Raw genomic sequence first — 25,696 nt, 5'->3', positions numbered from 1 at the left:
ATCAAGTAGTTCAGCATCTGGCAAAGCAAACACTAATAACAAATATTAATAGGCAGATTCCCCTTTGTGAGTTCGAGGCCAGCATGGTCTCATAGTGAGTGTCAGGATGACATAGGGAAACCCTGTCTCCAAAAAAATAAAAATAAACAAACAAACAAATGGCAGATAGCAAGGTTACTAGGATTGAGAGAACCTTTGGAACTCTAAAAAGAAGAGAAAGTCGTCCAGGGAGCTGCCCTTAAAGGAGCACGGTGCTCAGCACAGATGTAGCTGCAGCCTCTGCAGCAGGAGGGGTAGGGACCTCAGGCAGAAAACTGGTATTCTTCAGGGTAACTGCCCGGACATTCCTGTCCATCATAGAGGACCCACCTGGTGACAAAAGGCCTGCATTCTGACACAAATCTGAGAAGTGTAACTGCCTACTAGACCAAACAAAAACGCTAACCTTTAACCGTGGGCTTCAAATCAAGAGGCCACCATGGGCTCAGCCACACATACTGACCCTGCAGATGTGAAGAGCTGAAGGGCTATGGCCAGAGCTGAAGACTGTATACTCAGAATTCTGATCCTCCCAGATACAGTCTTATCAGCAGACACCCCACCCTCACCCCTTACGACTTAAACCACTCCCCATGCCCTAAAATACAAAAACCCATGTGGGAGAAAATTCTCCCCAGCTGGAATAAAGGCAGCGGATCCCTTCACGCCTGTACCAGAACTCCAAGAAAGAAAGTGTGCTGTGAACACCTGGAACTACCTTTATCTGTGTATATGATCAAAAAGACCCTAGGTTTACCTCCTGGGCTGTGATTTGGAAATTATTGTTGCCATGGGCACCCATCCAAACAGTCTGTGCCCGAGGTTCCTCATCTAAACATGGGGCTAGAATTCTCTGCTACTGAGAGAAAGGGCAACATGAGGTACGTGAAAGCAGCAGAGTCAACTATACATGACTTCTTCAGCTACTCAGAAGGGTGCCTGATACACCGGCAGCCTGTCAATATGTTTTAAAAGTTTAATATATATTTTGGAATGAACAAACGTATCAATATGTGAATACATTTCATAATGTTATGTGAAATGTGATATATGAATACTGATGATATCCTCAGGAAATATGACTATTAATATTTTAAAAGTTAAGAAAGATGTCATTTTAGTTCATATAAATACAAAAAACAAAGTACAGGGCTTTTATTTTGTTTTTAGAAAAACACGTTGTATTCGCACATTAGATCTGAACTCTAGATTCAGCGTTGTCAACTGATGGAACACCAAGTGAGTTGTTTATCAAAGGCCTGTGGAGATTTTCACCAGCCTACTCATAGGCTAACTGGCATGAGGAAAAGACAGCATTTTACTGTCTGTTTTGCAAGCAACTAATAATAATAATAATTTTAAAATCCAAGATTTCTTGACAGATGCAGTCAGGAGGAGGCTGGGAGACTGTTTCTGCCATTGGTTTACTAGACGGGGTATTCAAGCCTGTTTCTGTGTCTCTGGGAACTGAAAATAAAAACGGCAATTCTCATTCACTTTATAAGGACATGGCTAGGAGTCATCTTTTCTCCAGGTGAAAATGAAACAGAAAGCAATCCCAAGGCCTGAGATACTGGGATGTGTGCAGATGTGAGGAAGGAGGAGAGGCTTAAACACTTCACGAAGCAGACCGAGATAAAATCAGGGCCATCTGACTTCAGCATCTCTAGAAAGAAACATTAATTAGGCAGAAATAAGAATTAACTTTTTACTTATGGTACCTTTAGCAAAATAATTTGTCCTTGTAGCAATGTATATATTCATCTAATGTTTGATTGGATTAGTATCTAAAACTCTAGGGAAAACAAGCAACCAATTTAATGTTTTATTGTAAATCAAAATATTTACTTTTATAATTCCCAATTTACATCCTAAATCCATAACCCTCAAAAGTTTCATGACAACAGGCTTTTCTGTTCCAGAATCAGACTGTTTTCTTCTATGTAGTTGCCATTCAGAATGCAACGGCCGACCTATCTAACCACAGCCACTGAAAAACGCAAAGGCAACAACAAAGCATCCAATCTCAGATCTATAATGAGCTAAGCATTTTTAACATCCTAGAACATTTTACAAAAATAAACAAGCACGTGATACAGAGAACTTAATAAACACATGTCACTCTGCTTCGGCAGATTTATGGTAGGAAAGCACTAACAGACAGAAAGGCATGAGCTGTAAATCAAGCCACATACACTTACGGAATCCCTCTGCAGCTGGAGAACCCTCAGGAATGTTAGCAGAGTAAACACTGTTGTATCAAAACCTCAGCACCCATTGTAAAAATCATCACCTATTTTTCAAAGTACCATTGGGCAAGGACACGGATAGAGCAAATCAGGACTAAGATCAGTCATTAACCAGCACCTTGAGTTTACTCTGTAGGAACACCAGCTCCCATACTGTCAAAGGAGAAGCCAAGGGTTCTAAGAACCCAGGACCAACTGGACATTTGCTTAGCTTCTAGTATCAGCCGATCCTCCTGGGTCAGGGCTTGCTCCCCAGGCAAGTTCTAGTAAGACCTAATCCTGATCCCTCCCACCCCTCTCTTCCAGCAAGAGATTTTCAACCTAACATGTTATTTAGGGATCCTATATCCATTCTTGTTACTGGAATATTTTAACATATTAAAACAAAACCCTTCACTATTTAACAAAACTTTTTAACATATTTAACAAAACCCTTAAAGTTGATAGCGACATATTCCTATTAAATAATGCGCTAAATGTTTCTCATGAAAATGAATCAGAAATTGCATGGAGAAGTGAGGTGACAGCACCTCTGGGCATCAGGCTGCTTTTTGTACATGAACAGTATTTATTTGCTAGGCATTTTTCAACACAGTATTTCTATCACCAATCTCAAATATAAAAGGAAGAGAAGTTTTGACAAGCTCAGTGTATATTCTGGGTGTGGGTGTTAGGAAGTCTTTATCACTCACCTTTCCTACCTTCACCATGAAACCAAAAGGGAAGGAGCTACTCATGCAAACATTCTGAGTATTGGAAAAACCGAAGACGATGTTGCAGTGTAAAACTTCATTTGGAGTTCAGTCTTTTCAAACATTAATTTTCAGTATCTGTTACTTCTGCTAACATGTGCACGATTATTTCCAATGATATTTTTAGAAAGGGAAGATTGCCACTATAGCTTAGGTTGCAATTTCAGCCGAGGTCAGTCACTTAGCTATGGTGATGGGGTCCTCTTCTGAAGACCTCGCTATAGAAATTCACCCAGTATGGAGCACACCTTTTATCCCAGAACTCAGGAGGCAGAGACAGGCAGATCTCTATGAGTTCAAGGCTGGTCTACAGGAGTTGCAGGGTGGCCAGGGCTACATACAGACACGCTGTCTCAAAAAAAAAAAAAAAAAAAAATAAGAAAGGAGAGAGAAAGAGAAAGGAAAAAAAAAAAAAGAAATTCACCAGTATACAGCTTCAAGACTAAGCCTCGGATTTCCTTTTATCATTCTGCTTACTGTGATAACTGCCTATGCTCAATTCATTTCTCATAGTGGCGTTAAACAAATCCATAATTCATGTATAAGGTACAAGAGGCGGAGTTCACTGGCTAAATGTGACTGTACAATAAATACTTGCACCACATCCTCATCTCCAGCTCATAGAGGAGACCTTTAGTCTTTTCTTGAGCTGACTTCCAAAATCAGAGGGACACTGGGTTACAGGCAGATACAGGACACTGCTACACGGGGTATTCAGAAATCTGAGCAAAACAACAACAACAAAATGATTCACTCTAGGTCACTCTTACAATTTCAAACACTAAGAACCAAGCAGTACGTCCTCTGGATTGTCTTCACAGCCCAGTCCCAGAAGGCAGTCACTCTGCTTCCTTATGCCACCACGCTGACCTAACCGCTGCAAATTCACTTAGAGCACTTTTAGTTTCTGGTTATAATTCCGCATCCTCTCTATTTCAAGGATGAGAACAACAAAACAGATAGTTGCTGAGGGATGAATGAACTAATTTTTTAAAAAGTTTGCTCTCAAATATAAGAAAACAAACATTTAATAAGAGAGAACAGGTGATCTGTTGCTACAGCTTAATCTAGAATTGATCCTTTCCAAAATTGCTAACATCAAGGCAGAGCTGGAGGCCTCTAATGAAGCAGGGCTGAATGCATGGTACCCAGGAATCCTCAGGCACCCTACATTACAAATACCTACTACTCAGTGTCATAAAAAACAAGCTCTGAGACCAGCTTCACTCCAGAACCATTCATTCCGAGCAACACAAGTTCAGATGATCGGCAGACTAATATTCATAATTACATCTTCAACTAGAATTAAAAGAAACTTTAAGCAAGCACCCCAACTAATACTATAGCATAGGATGACCTTAACAACATGCTGCACCCCACTCTGTGGTGACATAAGCCAAGTCAAGTCTGAGCACAAAGGATGTTGGGTTTCATCTTGGCAAATCTAGAGTCTTAGTTGTCCTCTACCAAAATCCAGGCCAGAAAATGAAATGCAACAATAATAAATCTGTCTCATTTCAAAATTCCCTAATGGTAAAACAAGCATCTCAAGAAAAGGGGATGTCCATTTTTAAAAAGTGAACTAATTCTTCAAAATTGGTTATAAACTCCTAATGGGCAATAACTATGAACCTTTTGTTTCAGGCAAGATATTTCTTATATTTGTAATTAACATACATACATAATTTACAATTATTTCAGCAAATACTTTCTCATTTTATAATAGAGAAAACACCATGATTTTATGTAGCCAGCATGCTGAAGTTATTCACAGTAACACTGACACTATCATCCATGAACCAAAGCTGTGGAGGTCTTACCACTGTGCATCTGCCTTACAGAGGGTTCGGAGTACTCAGCAGTGGAATTAAGAATGAGCTGGCAGTGTGATGTCTTCTGCAGGACTGGTTTGTTGTTGTTGTTGTTGTTTTTTGACACAACCCCCGGCCCCCAGCCCCAAGGGAGAAAGGGTATTAAAAACTCTGTTCAGAATGAATAAGGCAGGTTTGCAAAGGTTACCAGTGGTCAAATCACTAAGCACTGTTAGCAAATTCTTACTTCAGCTACCAGTTGATTGAAACCAGGGATCCCATCAACCCTCGAGTGGTAGCTGCCCATGATGTCTTATTATTATGACACACTATGTGAGTACCTGTGAAAGAGGGCACTCCTTGGCCAACGAACTCTGATTCATATCTTTCAGTAAGTCCTTCAGAGCATTCCTTACTGTGGTGTGCGACCATTGTTCGGGAGGCAAGTCTTCTAGTTTGGGGCAACTATTTGAGACATAGATTAGAAAGGGGATTATTACAGGATTGCATCCTGCTGCAGAACATTCCTTTAAGACAGACAGATTTCATTTTGCGAATCAAACAGATGCATCTGGAGATTGCTCTCGGTCTCCTGATTGTTCCGATTAGTTAATTACTTTATACAACACATCTGCTGTATCGATGCATGAATTATACATCAGCTGCCTGTGGTGGCTATTTTTTCATGTTACTTCTACCTTCCTGCTCTGATGCGCTTGGAAGACAATTTAAGGTGTACTGCTTTCTCGCGAGCCACCAGGAAAAGCATTAATGTATTAACTGATTTCCTCCCACTACTCTGTTCACACGAATTAAAATGGCAAAAATACAGATATAAGTAAATAAGATCATGGCAAAGCGAATAAGGCATTCTTTCACAAAATGTACACAGATGGCACTGTTCATGATATGCAAAAATATTTTTTTCTTAAGTAAACTTTATGTAAAATGCCTTCTTGTAATGCATCATTTAATTGACTAAAAGTAAAAAGTCTTATCTTTTGAACGCATGCAAAAAATGCAGAAATTTCAGGAGAGGGAAATGATTTCAAAGTCATACATTGAAGCTGGAGAAAATAACAGAAGGGGTAAAGTTACCAAATTAATCTGGATTAGCATGTCTCAAACCCCCGAGTAAACAGAAACTGCAAGCTGGCTAGAGAAGCTTTATGTCCACACAGGCAGGGGGAGAATTTCCCTTGGAACTGCTGCTGGACTCACCTGTGTAACTGGATTTTGAGTGTGACCACATGATACACATCTTGAAGCATATCCGCTACCGTAGCGTCAGGGGCATCTGTCACATATGACAGTGGAACTGGGTTCCACTTCCCAACTTGGATGAGCCCTAGTCCAGATAAAGAGAGGACATGCTTAGTGCTGGCTTTCAGACCCAGAGAGGTTGCTGTGCTCTTCTGCACTGCCACCCCCACAAGCAATACTGTTGTTTGTTTGAATGATTCCCTTTCCCTCAAAAAGGCAGGTCAATGGAGATAGCCGCAGCACAGCTTTCCAAACTGGGAAGTTATGTAAACGACTACAAGGGCTGTTTATTATTTTGGAAATAAATACCCATCAATTAAACCTATGCATCCGGCCACATTGTCCTAACTTACAGGAAGTTCTAATAAGACATAGCTGAACCGGTTTTAAATGGCTTTATGATTTAGATAAGATTCCCCATTGCAGTGGGAATCAACATTGAAAAATACTTTACAGCCCATAAAACCATCAGAAACAGAATAAAAGAAACAGAACTAGATATTCAGTCATAAATGCAAATTGACTCTCAACAGTCCATCTGCTCAAATATGCTCCTCACTTCCTTGTGGGTCCTCAGTGGAGCAGATTATTAAGGTCAATAAGCATACTAATGATTCAGCTGAAGTAATTTAAAAAAAAAATTTACCTCGACATTCCACATGAGCAAAATGTGTGTTAACTAAACCAAACTGAATTAAGCTAATTTTTAAAGCCACAGTCTATAAGGAACCAACATAAAGCATAGGTTACAGCTCTCTGAATAAAATGTTCTCTGCTTTGTCTGAGAGGCAAGCAGGAGCGCCAGCAACTTCCCAGCCCCAGGAGTGCACCATTTACCTTTGGCCTGGGCAGCAGAGCTGTGCGAATAGCCTAGAGACAGCAACGCCATCTCTATCAGCTGGTTGAAAAGCATATCCTTTCTCACCAACACAAACTCCGCGTGCTCCTCCTTGCAATCATACTCAATGGCGTTTTCATAATGTTCCACCACACAGAAAACTGGGAGCATGGTTCCTATCAAAAAGACAGCGAAAAAAAAAAAAAACAAAAAAAAACAGAAAACCGACAATCTTCAGAAACAGTCTGGAAGGGGGACACCTAAGCTTTGAAAATAAATTGTTTGCACAGGGAGAGAAACAACAGAGCTCCCCAGGCAGACTTGGGAGAGACACAGGCACACAGACAAACATGCAGTTGCTCACTGTTTAAAAGTTGCAAAGGAAATGCTTCCATTTCCTTCACTTGAACTTGGTCCTACGGTAACGCAGGCTCGCCTCGTTGTAACAGTTTATCTCCAAAGCAGTGAATGCACAATTGCTTCTCTGACCAAACAATAATGCTGCCGAGAGACAACTGAGTGTCTGGTCTAATCTGCTGCAAGGGCCTTACAGCCCTTGTCTTCAGAGGGCCCACCTTCCTACTGTATACACGCTTCTGCTAATAACAGCTTTCACTAGCTTGTGTCCAAATTATCTGACCACACAATCATTTCTCTGCCCTTTTCAGTATTTCCTCTAACTGGTTCCATAAAAGGAACACAAACCCTGACCAAACCAATCCTCATAGACACTGTTTCAAGGCACATAAAGTAGAAACCTCACACTTCTGTAACTACCTATCCCATCCACCTGAGGAAAAAGACACGACAGCAGCCCAAGTCTTAAACACTGACAATGTCTGCCCCAGGAAATACGATAAAGATGGCAGAGAGGGAGCGGAAAGCTGGCCTTCCTGAGAGGCATGAGCAGCAGACACCGATAGTCTAATGCGTCTCTGCTGCCTTCCTTCTGTCCACTGCAGCAACTCAGTGGCCCAGGCCACACCACTGCTGGGAAAGAGGCTTGGTCTACAAGCTGGAAGCCATCTGCGGTGGCACTCAGGGTGTTAGAGCAGCGCACTGTCAGATTTCCAACAGTCACAGAAAAGGGTTAAAAACAGATGCATCTGAACAGTACTGTGGCACAGTGCCAGGAGGGCATCATCTTTAGCATAAATGATGACAAGGGTTACTTTAACAGGGCACCCAGGACCCCAATTAGTTCTACAGTATCCCTGCCTATATCGGCTCCATAGCCTGGACTCATGGACTCACAGATCCCTAACTTCTGAAGGTTTCAGTGCCTATCGACCGCTGCTGAGAACCAGCATTTCCCACTGCCAGAGAGACCCTTTACAAATTCTCTACTTGCTTGTTTCTGCTGAACAAAAGCCGGCCATAAAACAGCTACATCTTCCCACATGTGTGTCTTCACCAAAGCTCTGTGAACTGTTCACAAGAGATTCCAGCTCTGACAATTAAACCCCTTTAGGTTTACTCAGAAAAGCTCGCAAACTCATTCGGAAGTACCAGCAGGCTAGGCATGAAAAACAAGCTGTAGAGCTTGCCAATATTCTTGTCATTCATTCAGCTGTTTTATACCAGAGAGAGAACCCGTCAGGGATCAGAAGAGAACTTGGGGAGACCGCAGCAAAAATAGCAATATGCAAACTGGTGATTTCTTCCTTGGCTTGAAGGTATTTTGGCAAAATCTCTTAAACAAATAAAAACACCCAAGCCCTTTTTTTAGTGCTTTCTCAGCTTAGCCACAATTTTTATCTAGCACCTGTCAAACAGAAACCATGAACATAAAAAATAAGATTTAAAGAAAAAAAAAACTACTGAAAGGCTTAGAATTTTTTGCTTTTTGTATTAAGCACAGAACCTTCCACAATTAAACTATATTTTTAAGATGTGGAATTTTGAATGTAATACATTTTTAAAAGCATTTGAGCAGGAATGAGATGACCATGCTCTGGTTCCTTCTTTCTGTCACTGCTATCTGTTGGGTTAGCAAGCCAAAAACATGCATACTGGTTTCTCTCTCATGGAATCAAACAGAGGTGTCGAACAGGGAGTAGCTTCTCAGAGCTCAGCTCTATGAAATAACTGAAACCTTTTCAAACCACTGAAACAGCCTGGGTTGACTCTGTGTTTTATTGATCAAATTTAAAGGTGCCTTATAGATAATAAAGGTGGCTACAGATATGGTAGCAACAGGATTATCTAATTACAAACCCGGTGCTAGATTGTCTCGAGAACTGTCACGGCTGCCCTCCTGTTAAAGGGAGTAATATTAAACAGGAGCCTTCGCTGGGCTGTCTGATTATTCAAACTGGTGTTTGGCCAGACTTCCAACTACAGCAACTTCCTAGCCCTCCAGCATTAGAAAGGGAGAGTACTGGTCATTGCTGAAAGTTAAAAATACCACATGATTTAAACCTGAAGGCAGTCTTAGAGGCTTTTGCTGGAGGTTTATGAGCCTGTGTAAACAGCACGGCTGCCATAAGGAGCAGTGGAGTCTGTAGAATCCTTGTCTAAAACTGTCCTGGCATTAAAGTTTGCTGTGCAAATATCACATAATACCAGAGACAGCTGAAATCTCCTATTTAGGAATTTATGGAACTTGTGTGTTTGCAGGCGTCAGAAAGTCTTTTTTATAGAGCCTCAGCGCTACACAGTACAATATTAATGCACTCTGTTTGAAAAGCCATAATAAATTATATTTTTAATGCTCTTACCCTGGCTTAAAGATGCATACATTCTTGGCAAACAATCAATAAATAGGGTAATCACGAGTAGAGGCCAAAGAATTTGCTGAGGTGCTGTTTTTCCATTTTTAATAGATAAAGATCTAACAATACGGACTGCTGTGTCTGTTTATTTCAGGATCAATATATTCTTTGTTTTCACCAAACCAAGGAAAAAAATAAATGATTGTATGGTTATGTTATGCATCAAACACAATGAAATTCCTCAGCCCCCTAACTTTCTCTACTTAATATTCAGAGTTGGTAAAGATGGCATTTTTATTCTTTGCTCAGAAAAGCACAAAAAAACAAATCTGACTCCTATGTATTATTCAATGAAAAAATAAAGATAGCCCACAGAGGAACTGCCCTGTTGGGACAACACAGACAAAGTTGTTAAAACTCCATCAATTTCATCTTGGTAGAAAGTCACTTGTTTATTTTTCCCTTTATAAACTTGCCCAAAATTTCCTTGCCTTTACCAAAAATTCTCAAGTATAGCAGAAATTAACTAGAATCAGCAAGTTTTTCCACTGTTAAATAATTACTTTGCTCTTCAGAAAATAAACCACAATAAATTACATCAGAAATCTTTGATCTCATGTCAGATCCGTGTCCTGAAATCCCCTCACAGTGAGTATCTCAGGAAAACCCTGGGTGATTCTCAAGCAAACTCAGCGTTTTACTCTCCACCAGGCTAAGTTCGAGGAGCAGCCCCTGCACATCTGTAACTGCAGCACTATCCACCTCTGCAAGGAAGACTGCAGAGACAGGCTCAGACCTCCAGCCCTGCGTAGGAAGAAGCACCACTCAAAGACAGCACTCACGCTTTCAAAACATGACTGACACTACAGCCCAGGATGTCACTTAATTTCACATCAGAAAGATTTCTAGAAAAAGAATATACACAGCATGTTCCAGCCCTGCACCTCCACACAGGGCGGCCTTGGGCAGACACCAGACAGCTTTCCAGGATTCGGCTGGCAAGTATTTACCTTTTCTAAGGTTGGTTTTCATCAGATGGCCCGAGTGTTTCAAAGGCACTCCCTGCATCTTTGCACCTGTGCTCCCAAGCCTTCCTCTTCCTAGTGGGCTCCCGTTCTGCTCCAGGCGGGCAATCTTGGCTGGTGGACCTTTCGGATCGCTCACATTGTTAGACATTTCTGAATGCTCTTTCCCCTGAGTTGCCTCGTTCAAATGATCCATACTCAGTCACTGTCGTACAGATCACCTGGCAGAACTGGAAAAGGAGACATTATCAGTGGGTGGAGGGCTGTAGCTATGCCTGCCCCATACATGGCTCATCCCTAGACATTTCCCTACATGAGCACATGTGTGCAACTACGTAATGATCTACAAAGTTGTGCTTCTATCTACATTAACAGAATATTGTGGAATCTGTACCAATGTACGTGAATAAAACAGTAATTCCTCAGCTAAAACTATGAGAAAAATGGGCTTACTTTCAGAACAGGAATACCATAAGGTAAAAAGAAAATAACAAATTATACTCATGTACTCTCAATTTTTAAAAAATTAAAAATTCATGGCAGGCTATGACTATAATACTTCTAATGGAGGATGGAAAGATTACAGCGTGAAGCACCAAGCTTCCTAGGGGCTTACACTCTAACATGCATTGCCATCCATGCTACAAACGAGAACCTCAGCAGAACACCGCAAAAACCAATGCCACTTGCTTCATGAGCTAAAGCAACGAGAAGTTTGCTGCTCCCTAAGTTTCAAGAGTTCCGTGCTGTCAAAGCTCTCAAGCCACTGGACAGACACATGACCGGATCATTTCACCCCTGAGCACACTGGGAGGAGCAGGGTGCTCCGTCAAATGTCCCTTGTCTTTTACCAGGACAACTTGTCTTCTGAAGTTAATATTTAGGTGTCCATCACTAACAGGGTGCTGTTAAATTAAATAGCAAAAACCCTGAAAATATTTTGTGATACACACAAAAAGTGGATGTGTGAAGCTCGCTTTAAAAAATAACCCTAACAATATTGACCAAATACAATCTCCAGTATTAAAAAATAATCAGTATGCAAGGAAGTTAGTACCATCATAATTTCAAAAAATGTCAATTTTTAGTTTTAGTGAGTATTGGACTTCAATTTTGAATACTGTTTATAATAATGCAACTGGTACAATATACCAAAGTTACTTCTAAATTATATTTTTAAATAGAGGTGGTTAAACAGAACAGGTAAGCAGAATTATGTTATGAATTTTCATTAGCCTAGAAGTACTAGGGATATTTAGGAAAGCCAGGGAGAATCTGACAGCATTTTTTCCAGCTGTCTAGTATTTTGAAACATCTTATATACTTTAAAAAATAATTATTATACTCAAAAGTATTTAGACCTGGATCAGCTGAGAGATAGTTTGTATTAGCATGACTTTTTGATAAATAGTTTTCTCCTATTAGGTTTACCCTACTTCATCCTATAGAACCAAGAAATGGCGACAGGCATGTGATCGGGGGCTTTAAGCAACCCTAAGAATGACAAACCAAGATCTACAAAGTTTGAGACACAATAACAGTTATTTATCTTTGTCCTCCAGGGTGGCACCCTAAGCGCTAAAGGTTCACCCCCTTGACGGAGGTCCCCTCTGCTTTTGGCTATGAGATTCGTTAACAACAAACGCATCCTTTGGAACCAGTTTTTAGCAAGCTCACGCTTCTGTTCTCTTCAACAGCAGTCTAAAGCCAAAATTAGAATGATGATTATTAAGTTCTTCAAAACGCTCTTTATGTTTATCTGGACCATACTGCAAGGCTGATTTCCCTAAAACTGATTGCCTTACCCTAAAGCAGAAGACGAATTTTAAAACTATGAGTTGAGCAGAAAAAAATTTAACCCTTGTGGAAATTTGTGAGAAAAAAAGTGGGAGGGGAATTCACAACAGCATCAAAGTTAATAGAGAGCGCATTAGGTGATCACGAGGTGAGCAGCACCAGCTGAACGGACAGCAATTTAAAGTCCTGACAGCCAAAACATCACATAGGTCATAAAACTGTTTTTTGAAGAGACACCTAAAGCATCTATTAGACACTAAGTCAATTCTTTAAAAGGTTTGCATTATAAAGCAAAATTACATGCACATAAAACACCCAATTTAATACTCCTTTAAACTCTATGCCAAGGCGAAAGTTCGTCAAACCTGAGGCTGGAGATGAATCCAGCCACTGCCAACAGGCCTGCCTGGACTGACAGCAGCTGGGACTAACTGTGCTCGCAACCAAAGCCCATCTCAAGAGTTTGAGTTACACATTTTAAAAACCATTTTCGAGCAATGTATAGATGGCACACAGAAAGAGGCTACTTTCCGCAAGTCCCATTTCCCTGTCCATAAGCTAAGACCACAGAGGATCCTTCCTGAACAAGCTGATGAACTCCATCTCAGGAATTATTTCCTTTAAAATGCAGGAAATAAAATCACGAAATTCTGATTTCAAAAAAGTACATATATTGTCCTGTTTTTGCATCGTGGGATCTCTTTTCAAAGAGTTCCTCGTAGGGTCGTCTTCATCCCGGCATAACCCCAGAAGCACATTTTAAGAACCCGTGCCCTTATCCATTCCATATGGCCGGCCCGATCCAGGCCAAGCTTTCGCTGTGACCTTTTAAAGAGACAAAGAAACAAACTATCTAGCAACAGCAAAGCTGCAGTTTTACTGAGTGAAATTAGCAAAACCGACCTGAAACTCACCACTTCAAAACTTGACAGCATATAAATAACAAAACAAAGGAGATTTCCTTTGCAGCCCGGGTTCTTGAAGTGAAGTTCAAGACTGGTGTTTCCTAAGTCCCTTTTTATTATTATTTATATTTAAAAAAAAAAAAAAGGCAGTAGACCTGAAGGCGACTTCCCCTGAAATTGTATTATTTTTCTCTCCCCTTACCCCCGCCCCGCTAAGCGGGGGAAGGGCAAAAATAAACAGCTAGGAGAGTAGATATGGGGGGGGGGGGGGTAAAAAAAAGTCACAATTCGAAAAACAGTATAGCTAGCTTGTAAAATGTCTAACCTCAGAGAACGGGGTTCGGAAGGGGAGGAGGGGAGAGTGGGAAGTAGGGAGGAGGGAGAAGGTAAAATTGATCTGACAAGTGATTCGTTGGGGGTGGGGGGGAGTCGTAAAAACAAAGCGGAACCCGTTAGGAGCTGTACACTGGTGGTACTGGGGAGGAAAAAAAATCACTGCGGACAAGGACCCCAGAAAGGGTGTGGGGGGGGGGGGGAGGGACCCTTGCCCCCTCCTCCTTCTGAGCTCCTGGGAGAGCGTGTAAAGTCGGCTTGGTGTCACCCTGCCAGGCTTGTCCGAGACCCCGGAGCGCCAGGGAAAGGCCACCTCGCTTTCTTCCCAGCCGCCCCCTCCCCCTCCTCCACAATCGCGACTACGATTAACAAACCTTAAACTTTTTCCCCACCGCCTCGCACCCCCACCGAGGGTATCTAGCAGGGGCCTGAGAGGGTGAGGGGTAGAGGGTCGCGCCAAGAGCCCTGGGAAGGCACTAGAAGGCCACTTGGGAGACCGGCGTCGCCGACAACAGCCCCGGGGACCCTTTCCCTGCCCATGGACGCGGGGACCCGGAGCGCCCGGGAGCACCAACGGGGAGGGAGGAGCAGGGGGGAGGGGGAGATCCGGGGGCAACCCCCGCCGCCGCCTGGGCGGCCACTCGCTCCCCGCCCCCTCCCCCCAAAAGTCGCCAAGCTCTCACTCAGCCCGAGTCGGAGGTAAACAAGAAGCTCGACAATGGCAGTGGGACTTGGGGACGCAGCCGCCGCCCGGAGGCCCCCCAAAACTGATGCGGAGTTGCGCGGAAGGCGGTGGGTGCCCGGCTGCAGGCGGGGTCCCCACACGGGCAGCGAGGCCGGTGTCGCCGGCGGCCCGGGAGAGGCGCGCGGGGGTCTGCGCGCGCCTGTGAGCGCAGCTCCCCGGACGGCTGCCCGTCGCTCGCTCTCTCGCTCGCTCGTGTCCCCTCGCGGCCGCTCTGCCCCCATTAAACCAGGAGTTGACTCATCCCGGCCGCGGTGGCCGCTGCCGCGTCGCGCCGGGCTCCGCGCGTCCTCCCGGGCTGCAGCCCTCGCCGCCGCCGCTGCTGCCGCCGCCGCCGCTGTGGCTGCCGCTTCTTCCTCCTCCTCATTTTAATGCGAGGCACCGGCTGGCAGCGCAGCCTCCTCCCGGCCGCCCGCAGCCTGCTACCCCGGCGGGGCCGCCGCGTCCCGGGCGCGGGAGGGGGAGGGCGGGCGGCGGGGGCAGGGTGCGGGAGGGCCGGGAGGGACCGGGCTCAAAACCCGGGCTGGAGGGCCGGGATCGGGGGAGGGGCGGGGGCGGCGGCGGCGGCCCGGGAAGAGCTGAGTGGGGCGCGCGCTGGCGGCCGGGCGCGCGAGCATCCGTAATGAGCCGCGAGCGAAGAGAGGCGGGCGGCCGGCCGAGTGCACACAATGCCCGGCGGCCGGGGGCGCGGGGAGGACGCGGGGGCGCCCTGGGCAGGTGCGTGCGGGCAGCGCGGAGGAGAGGCGGCCCGGGGACCCTAAGCGGCCCGGAGGGACGGGGCAGGGGCCCGTGCAGGTGGCACTTGAGGTGGGCACGCAGCCGGATGTGGCTGGAGTGCCTGGGTGATAGGGCAGTGAAAGCGAAGATCCTGGGGACGCTCTCAGAGGAATGTGGTCTCTAAACTGCAAAGAGTGACATTCACTAACAACTGACTAAGGGCACTGTGAACAAGAGTCACAGATAGTCAGATACTTTGGAAACACGCGGCCCGTAGTGCCGGAGTTAAACTAAATTTGGGTCACTGGAAACACACCTGACTTGCTTTTACAAAGGAAAAGATGTCATCATTCTTAAAATACTTCCCATCGGGCGAATACAGAAAAGTTTGGATTGGTGAATGCATCTGTTGTAGCAATAAATACTTTTGTGATTAGGAGAAAGTAAATACACTCCACATAAAAATGAACACCGTAGCATCTCACGCAAAATGCATTAATCCCTAAGGTAGTTCCACCCGAAAGCAGTGCATCAAGCAAGAGCCAATGTTACACTTTTAAGAACCTATTTTGAAGAATGCAGTAGTAGGGGAAAGATGTAGGACTGAAAAACACTGTGCCAGACAGTTTTTAAAAAGCAACAAGTTAGAACAACCGCAGAGATAAGGACGAGATATGCAAATGAAGCTCTTTAAAGCGACCAATACACTCTAAGGCACACTGTTTACACTAGAAATCTAAAAAAAGCACAAGGTAGAGGAGATTGTGGCCTCCTGGGAAAGGATGAGTTTAGGAGAAGCACAAAGAATCTAGATTGCTCCTAGAGCACCGCCTAGGCTTCACCCACAAACCGGAAAGGTTAGTCAAAATCGAGGAAGGCAACTGAATCTTGGCACCAAAGCCTTGAGCCAAAAAAGAACATGTGATAGTGAGACAGAACCACACCGTCCAAAGCAGGGGAGAAGTTTAAACAGCCTTCACCACAGTGGCTCACACTACCTTTTTTTTAAAGTTGAAATGTGTGGGAAATGTGGAGGCTATTTACAGTATAATAATCAATAAGGAAAATACGAATACAGCCAAATATAGCATTTGTGTGGGAGTCTGTATTGTGACTGGAGGCTAAACTTATTTTGAAAGATATTTGATATTTAAAAGAACAAACATGATTATCGTGATAAGAACAATGATGTTTTTCAATAGGATGCATTAAAATTTCAGTCTCCAATGTGGGATATCTGAATAGCCCTTCAACTGGTAATGCCTGAAGTGTTTCCCTGAAACCTGACCTTTCTTAGTAGGTACAGTGTGTTCTAGTGTCATGCTGGATGAATTAACAAACAATAATAGAAAAGAGAGAAATTATACTGGCTTACAAAGGCAACAATATGTCACTTGCTCCTGCAACTCTACTTCAGTGGAATTCTTAGGAAAAGACAGAAGGAGCAGATGAGCTAACTGCTGATCATAACGAACTTTGTGCTGGGAGACAAGAGCACTAAAGACAAAAGGGTTTCCTAAGATGCCGTATTACAACACGGGAATGAAAATACTGTAAAATGTTTCTCTGATAATTTTATACGAATAAATATGACAAAATGCCTGATTGCCTCACTCTCATGATGACCTGATCAATGCTAATGTATCCTGGGAAATTTTAATTTGAACAGCACCTTTTATTCAGGAATTACCATCTATTCATAAACACAAAATATAAGAGTATGTAATAAAGATTGATATGTCCTTAGGAAAATGATAGACTGGATGAGCATAATGGCATCAAATAATGACTTTGTTATAAAGAGTAACAATATAGTAAAATCATCCATCAGTCACACACATTTCCCTATTTATCCCAGTTCTTTATCCCATTCTTTATGTTTTTAAAGGGAGAATGGGTAAAATGGCGCACAGCTGATACCTGGTGATACGCCGCAGTGATGGGCTTTATTACTACATATGTTCATGCATGTGTATATGCGTGTGATCTTCCTCTTTAGTACACTTACTATACCCACTAAGTACTGGCCAGAAAAACTCGATGAAAATAGTAAGAAAAAAGAAAGATAATTATATTACCTTCCAAGATCTACGTGAGCCTAAGCTCTCATGTTGCAGGCAGAGGGAACATTACCTGATTCTACAGGGACATCTTATCTTTAGCCATTAAGATGCAACGAAGTATTGAAAAGAGTTAAAAGAAAATAAAATTTATAGATCTTGCTATCAAACTGGAGAATTTCTGCAGCCTCAGCCCTGTAGCACCAGTGCATGGATGCAGTCAAAACTGAGTGCATCAGTCTTGTCTCATGTGAAAAGAGCGTGGAAACTGGCCACACCACGGAAATGAGCGTGGAGTACTGTAACAAACACACAAGACTGTTAAGAACTTAAAGGATTGCTGCATGTTTCAGATGTTAGCCAAAGGCATTAAAACACATTTAGAGTTCTGAATAGTGTATATACGCAGAGAAAACAGTTAGAACAAGACCGCTTTCAGATACTGCAGCAGCGTCTCTGGTGACTTGGTAACACAGACTCACCAGCAGAACACTTCCTATGGACGTGGTTTGGTTTGGATTTTATTTTTTCAATTCAAATACAGTTGGCTGTCTCCACTCAAAGCAGCTCGATCTATGTAAGACATTGCTTTCTTGTCTTCTCTTTGTTTTTGGCTTTAGCTGCAGGTGCTGTCTTCTATAGGTGAGTTTCTGGGACTATGGTCTGGGTTGGCCATATAAGGGTGCCTACTCAAGCCATATGTTTTGCTAGCATGTGTCTCATTTTGTCTGTCTGGGATGTCAGTACTGATTTCCACATTATTTTTTAAATGGACCAAACACCAACTTGCTAAAGCAGGGAAGAAGCGCTGGGGTTGCAGCCCAAGCAACTTGATCAAAACATATTCTGGAGAGGAAATGCAACATTCTATAAACATTTGCAGCCTCCTGTCTCAAATTATCTATGACCAACATCATGACAATGCCTTACAGTTTGAGAAAGAAGTGTGCATTCTATGTCTGCACATAGCTTTATAAGCCACAGGCCACATTTTGGAGGTCATGGAAGGGCATACTCCGACGTCTGTAGGGTCCTGTAGCCAACTTGACCCAACCTTCAACTTGGGAAGTTCAAGTGCACTGCCTCGTGATTTTCTCTTATGAAAGTCCCTGACTACGAGAAGTTATGGGCCTTGTATATATTCTTGTTGCGATCTGTATTTCTCCTTTGTAACAATCATCACATGCAAAATCAATTAACCATGTGAGTGATTATTAGTGAAGCAAACACCTCCCATATCAGGCTACAAGCCCTATGGGTGCAAAAGTCTCCCCTAATTGCCACAGCTTAAGAACCGAATACAGTATGCTTGCAGTGTTTACATTATGACTGCATATAGCGAAGTAAAGAGCCCTCGGTGTCATCTGCAATCAATCCTCACCATTAACTGCACTGACAGTGCTTAAGTATTGCAGAAGTGAGAAAGCCCAATACTGCAGAGGGTTGTTACACTGCTTAATTTTCAATAAATTAAAATTACATAAAATTTACAAGTTAGTTCTTCCAGGCCACCTCAGGTGTTTCATGGACCCACATAGCAGGGGCTCTCACAACTGCACAGTGTGGACTGAAGAACACTTGCTCCCCCATTACAGAAAGTCCTACTGGACAGTACTTACCTAATGAACTGTGAGCTCAGGGTCTTCTCCGAAGGAGTCTTACAGGTGCTGACTGGCTTTCAGACATTCTATTGATGCCTGAATGGAGATCATTTTCCATTTTAAAATGAGCCCATAGATCTGTAATGTTACATGGAATGAGACTACTGTACCACTGAATATAAATTTAAGATAGCTTTCCAGACATGTCTGCACTTGAGAGGGTCCTGTAATACAGCTGCAACAATATGCAGTTATAAATGCTGCTTGCTCTGAGTACTTCAATATCATATACACAAAGTTATAAACCACAGCCATCCCACCCTTACTCCAGCTTCCTCGTGATGCTAATACAAACCCCCTTAGCTGTGGATCTTTGCACACCTTTAACTGTGGATACGCTACTCAAACTGGGAGAGAGTTCAGCTACCAAACCTGGTGCACTGCAGACAAAGATGTCAAAGGCTGGAAAAGGTTGCAGGAGAGAGCAAAATACAATGGTGATGAACTTCAAATCCAGATTTCAAGGGTTTGGGGTTTTACCTCACCTCAAGTAAGTTGGTTTCGGTTATAGCCAGACTGATAGTGATCAAAATTGTGTCCCCTAAGACCTCTGAGGTTAGATGTAATGCCCAAAGGTAACTTGTGATGTTTCCAGATAGGTGGTTATCACTGAAGTACTAACTGTAATGCTGGCAAGGCAGCTGGGCCTTCACACCAAAAAAAAAAAAAAAAAAAAAAAAAATTGCTAGTAAGGATTTATTGAGCAAATATTTTCAAAACTATCTTTTTTTTTTTCCACAGATGTTAATATGAATCCTCCTTTGACAAGGTGTAGTGGAAATAATTTTATCAAAATTAGTATTTCTATCTACACCCAGATCTAAAATTGAATAAAGGCCAGGAAAGATTCCGGCAGTTGCCGCTGAGTGCACCTAGTATAGGGTCACCATGTACCTATGTTTTCAGATGCCTGGTTTTATATTATGGCTTCTGAGTTGAATGGACTTCAGGCTCCTTTCTCTTGGGACCCTTTAATTTACAGCTTAGTTAAGCCTTGTTGTCTAAAACCTTGTATACTGCTATGGCTTATTTTTCTCCTTTCTCTGATGTTCATCTACCCATCCTACCAGGTCTGTAGCATTCAATATTCTATACTAGTCATCCGAACTGCAAGGCTCCAAGCATCTTAAAATTTATTACATGTGTGAACAACCCAGGATTCTTTCACTGTGCTTTTCCAGGGAAGAAATATTGGAACCGTCTGCAGAAAGGAGTGCTTGAGAATCTTAGGAGGGAAAGGCCGGTGTGGGATCACAGCCCACTTCAATTGAACCAGGGTGGCTGAAAGTGTGGGAGCTGGGCAGTGTTTTAAGATTCCCAGGCTGTCTCTGCTAAATGATCAAGTGTGGCATAACCTAGGCAAAATTTTGGAGACAGGGACTCAAACAGGCCCACTAGGACATCCCTTAACTGAGGTTTTGTAACCTAATTCTGGGACATTTAGAAAGGCAGGTTTGTCGCCAGGTACCAGCAGTGAGTGCTTCAAAACTCAAGTAGATGTGCAAGCATTTGTTTCAAACAGACAGACACAGGGGTGGGCACAGGATATTAGATCACCGAGTTGGTAAAAAGGGGTCTGCTGTCCAAGGAACCATGATAAATTAGCATTTGGGCACTTGCTTGAGATTTACTGGGGTGCCAGAAATCCTATGCAGGTATGTGATTTATCATCACAGACATAAGCGACTAACCACAAAATTACACATGGAAGCTCAGTCGTACAGCCAGTCTGTTATTTACTGGAGCCAGAACTATCCAAGTTTCCTCTAAATCTTTTTTTTTTTTTTTAACAGTTGAATGTGATTTTTTTTTCCTCTCCTAAAAATCACTATTTAACCCTGAGTGGGCTTTTAAAAAAAAACTGAAAACTTGTATTTCTTTCTCTTTTCCTGACTATTCCTGCATTTTAGCAGAACTCAGGATTCCAAGCAGTACACGCCCTAGATGCCCTGAAGCTAACTGAGGAACACTTCAACGTTGATTGAGAAAGGATGATTGCTGGGAATTTGGGAAGACTCGAATTCCAACGAATTCCAATGAATTCCAGCAATAACCCTCCCCTACCTTTAGTTAGGACCTAAGCCAGACTTCCTTAGAGATGTGGATATTATTACGAATGTTTTCTAGTTTAGTTGCAGAAATGAAGAGTTTGACGCCACAACAGGCCCAAATCCTAGTCCAAAGTATGTCTATGGGGGACATCAGCCAAAAGTGGTAACTGTTCTGCCATGAGCCAACAAATGCCACAGGACACTAGCAGGGGACAGTCCTCTGCAAAGGAAAGCCACAACCGGAGACAAACCTTTCTCACTTGGAAAATGATTAGACTCCATTTTAATGCTTAAAATTTGATAAAGTCAAAGGGGAGGTTAATCCAAAAGTAAAATGACATATGGCTGATGGGAAGGATTCAGAAGAGACAGTGGTGACGGCTGTTCATGATGTGTGAATATAATCCACATCACCGAACTGTATCCTTAATGTCATCAAAATGGCACATTTTAGGTTATATATTTACCACAGGAAACAAATGTAGACAAAAAGACAAATCAATCAGCTATTCCTGGGAGTAGCAGAAAACATCATGGCAGCCTCAGAGAAACAACGAATTCCATGACACTGAACAGTCTCCCCTAGCCCCAGTCCCAGGGCTTTGTCCTTACCTGCTAATAGCTATATAGCCGAGTCTGTGCTAGAGTATTCGTTCATAGGATGTGTGTCTAACCCCAGGGATAACTGACCTGGACTAATGATCACCAACCAATATCTCACTCATTTTGAAGGTCCTCCAAATGTAAGAGGATGCTTCTCTCTTAATGTTTTACTCAACACAGTGTCTTAGCAAAGGAGGGAGAGAGTCTGGAACAAGCAAGGACAGGTAGTCCAAATTGTGTGTCTTTTTCAAAAGCATAACAATTACATTCATAAAGCAGTACATCTTCCCTTAGTTGCCCAAGTAGAAAAGCACCATTATGAGGATGTTATAATATAGTCTACATAATAATCTATAAATTGTTTCTATGTGAAGACTTTAGACTATTTTTTAAAAGTTCTTAAATATAAATTTATTTAATTTCAGATTCAGTCAGTTACCTCTGATAGAGATAAGGATCAAAATAGTTAACTTTTTCTCCAACAATTACGAACATCCTTTCCTATGCTATTCTGCATATTCCTGGACAGAGTATTATGTTATCTATTTCTGCTGGTTAAGGAGTTTTACATTAACAGTGGAATTTTTAATGAACTGGAAATTAATTTATAAATTTTATTCATATTTATATGGATGTATTCTGATATGCATGACTAAGGAATATTAATATGAAGTGAATCTAAATTAAAGATATACTTATTATGTATAAAAGCATTAATTATTATAAGTAGCTTTACAATATAGCTATAGAAGGCCTAGTTACCTGTCTTGAAGGTACCTCATTATTAATATGTTTATTGTGAAACTTAATTTATTAGATAACTAGCATGGACTATAAATATACATGTATGTAATTACAGCTGATAAGAAGGTTTATAAATAATACTATACTATAACTTTAAAGAAAGAACTAGAGGGGGCTTGAGAGATGGCTCAGCAGTTAAGAGCACTGGCTACTCTCTCAGAGGACCTGGGTTCAGTTCCCAGCAACCACATGGCAGCTCATACCTGTTTGTAGCTCCAGGTCCAGGGGTCTGACACTCTCACACAGACAAACATGCAGGCAAAACATCATTGTACATAAAATATAAATAAATCATTTATAAAGTTAAAAAGTACAGAGAGCCTTGGGGTTATTTTTTAATCATTTATTTTTATTTACTTTGCAAAAGTTTTTCATTTGCATTATATATATGCACATGTTGGGGACAAGCCAACAGCATATTTATGAACAACTTTGATTGGGACCAGCTTCAAACTGTCTGGAAGCTGCACTGCTTGGATAGATGGTCACTACCTGTTACTTCTACAGCAGAAGCAACAATCCACTTTCATCGTACATTTAATAAAAATGAAACTTCTTCTCTCTCCTTGGATGTAATTAAGGCCCTTGAGACCAAGTCTTGTCACTTCGAACAGAGAGAATTTATCACTAAAAATTGACAAAGCTTCAAAACAAGTGTAAATGTGTCTTTGAGGCTGGCAAGGGCCACAGTTTAGGATTTAAAACTAACTCTTGTGGTATTCTTAATAGATTTGAAAAACCCAATTGTCTGACCAAATAAGTATGTGTAAACATCTATGTGTGTATGTATACATACGCATGTATCTAATGTACATATGGCATAACATGATAAATGGACAGTTAACACTTGCATAACATGCAAGAGTTGATTACGCAATTAAAAAGTGGGAGACCACTGTTTTCATCAGAATCCCTTTAAAACCCACAGCTAATGTAACATCCTATTATTAAGCAACTCTCACAGAAAGGGTATATGATAGTAGAAAACAAGAACTAGGAACAGGGAGGAAACCAGGTGAAGGTCTTCCTTCCCATCCCACTGTCCAGCTGAGTGACCATTAGCTGAACATGACTCAGAGCTATAAAATGAAGGGACAGAAAAAGATGTGTAGAGCCAGATCAAGGTGTCTCTGCCTTCAATGTAAAAACTAAATTCACTTTTAAAAGGAAATAAAGACACAGGAAATTTCTCACATGCTATATTAGATGTTTATCTATATATAAGAGACAGGTGTCAAACAAACAAATTTTAAAAAAAAAATCACCAAGGCAAAGAGAAACTTTAACTCACCAGATTCCATCTGTTACATTTGAATTCATGCATAATTGATTATCCATGACTGGTAAGTTCTTTTCTCAGTAGCCGACCACAGTTTTTTAAACATTATGTATTAAATCACTACTAAAGTAGACGACATTTCAGAAACAGCAAGGCAGAATAAGAATATTTTAGATGAAAAATTACATGCTGGTTAATAATAATACAGCTGACCTATGTTTAAGGGAGAGAAATTTTAATCATATGCATATTAAATATTAATAACCTATTCTGTTATTGTTATAATAAGGTTAAGTAGGCTTCTCCATGCTTAAAGAAAGCGAGAGAAAGAGAAACACATAATAGTACAAAAAAACAGAGAGACGGGAGACAGACATAAGGAAAATGTGTCAATAATAAACAAGAGGAAATGAGAAAGAAGGAGAGGAAGAAGGTGGAAGCTAATCGCTATGTGTCATTATGACTGCCAGAGTACTGGCAAAGAAGCAGCATCCTTTTATTTCAATTTTAATCATTTCTGAATTTTAATACCCAGCTCCTTTTGTAATTCTCCTGGCATTCCCCATATGCCTCCATCCCAGCCAAAACACCAGTGTAAATTAAATGGCAGGCAACCACACTGCTGATGTAGCCTTCTCAAAGAACCTACCAGGTGACCAAACGCAAAAGGTGAGCCTACCTGACATCCCTCAGGACCTCCAGCCAATTATCTGCCTTAATGTCTGCTACGTTCCTTAATTTTGAAAGGACAGTGGTTAGGGAAGCTACAAGAAGAATCGCTAAAAAAAAAAAATTCAGCAAGCCAGTGGTAATAGAATAATCAGTGACCATCGGGCCTGGAAAAATGAGTTTGCTCTCACTGGCACTAAGGAGCATCACATGATTATTTAATTACAGCTCTAATTTTTGTCTCGTGGATGGCAACATATCAACAATTAATAGGGCAGATAGAGGAGAGTGTGTTTTTTTAAAGAGACAGAGTGTGTGTGATAACACTATAGGTCACACAGCAGTGCACCACCTAAAGAATGTGTGTGCGTAACTAAATAGAAATGCCTTGCAAATAGTCCCACACATGCTTCAAAAAGATAATAAAATGTTTAAAAGAAGCGTCCTTTGTAGATAACTTTCAAAGCATGCCCATAACCTTGCTAAGAGTTAACATCAAGCTAACAAGCCCTACTGTTAGATCCGGGTTAAGTTTTAAGGAATAGAAGGAGAGTCTCATGTAAGCACCCGAATCCTACCCTGTTGGTAAATGAGATACATAACCACAGTTCTTTGTCTTCATACATCCAACATGGCTGACATCTGCTTTATGGGGTCCTGAGAAAACAGCACTGTAGTTGGAAAGAGGAGGTTGAGACGAGTAATCCTTGTGCCACTCATCCCCAGTATGCTGGGCTCTGGAATAACAGCTAGACCCAACATGGTGGCTCAACAGCAAATGCAGGGCAAGGCTTTGGGTTGACTCTGGTGAAGTTTGTTAGCACAGCCTAATATCAGAGAAACGTAAACAGAGATTTAACATAATCCTAAAGGAAAGCTGGTGAGAATAAAACAGAAACTCTAACGCTGCTGTCCAAAGCACGATGGCATACATACTTACAGAAGAAAAACATTCAATAATCTACAAAACTGAGAGGAATAGATGCTCATACAACCTCAGCAATAGCAGGAAGCTAGAAAGAAATACCTCTTTCTTCAACAAATCTTTATCAGCATGAGCTACATTCAATATTTACCCAAATATTAATTTTGCTCTCCTTAAATGAGTGCTTACTATATTCAAGACAGAGAACACTAACTGTTCAGTCTCTCCTATTTAATCTGTTACAGAAATGTAGCTTATACTTAATCCCTTTTTGTAGTTTGATACCTTGTATGGTAATAGATAACATACTATCTAAAAATTTGTCATAGTAGGAATGTTCCTGTGTTTTTAAATGCTCTATTAGGAGGTTACAAGGTCTACAAATCCATCAAGGGAACTGTTGACCAATCCATGGGAAGCATTTAGTTATTAAAACCCTGTGGTCTCTGTCAGTTACCG

General features: G+C 41.8%; 1 protein-coding gene across 4 annotated transcripts in view; it reads right to left on the bottom strand.

The window, feature by feature from the left end:
• Nucleotides 1-25,696, bottom strand: part of Satb1 (SATB homeobox 1) — a 90,637-nt gene that overhangs the window by 57,318 nt on the left and 7,623 nt on the right. The window contains exons 1-5 of one of the 4 annotated variants that reach the window (XM_038343305.1): nt 13,403-13,526; nt 10,677-10,921; nt 6,952-7,128; nt 6,073-6,199; nt 5,193-5,316 (exon numbers count right to left, since the gene is read on the bottom strand). In XM_038343305.1, the coding sequence (XP_038199233.1) occupies nt 5,193-5,316; nt 6,073-6,199; nt 6,952-7,128; nt 10,677-10,887 (639 nt within the window). In that variant the 5' untranslated portion in view covers nt 10,888-10,921; nt 13,403-13,526. Of the gene's footprint in view, nt 1-5,192; nt 5,317-6,072; nt 6,200-6,951; nt 7,129-10,676; nt 13,536-25,696 lie in introns of those variants that run through there. The other 3 variants (XM_038343306.1, XM_038343309.1, XM_038343307.1) reach the window with 3 other exon arrangements.

This window comes from Arvicola amphibius, chromosome 9, assembly GCF_903992535.2.
Source record: "Arvicola amphibius chromosome 9, mArvAmp1.2, whole genome shotgun sequence".
Classification (NCBI taxonomy): domain Eukaryota; kingdom Metazoa; phylum Chordata; class Mammalia; order Rodentia; family Cricetidae; genus Arvicola; species Arvicola amphibius.
Note: the sequence above shows the minus strand (reverse complement) of the source record. Positions and strands in the feature narration are given on the sequence as shown.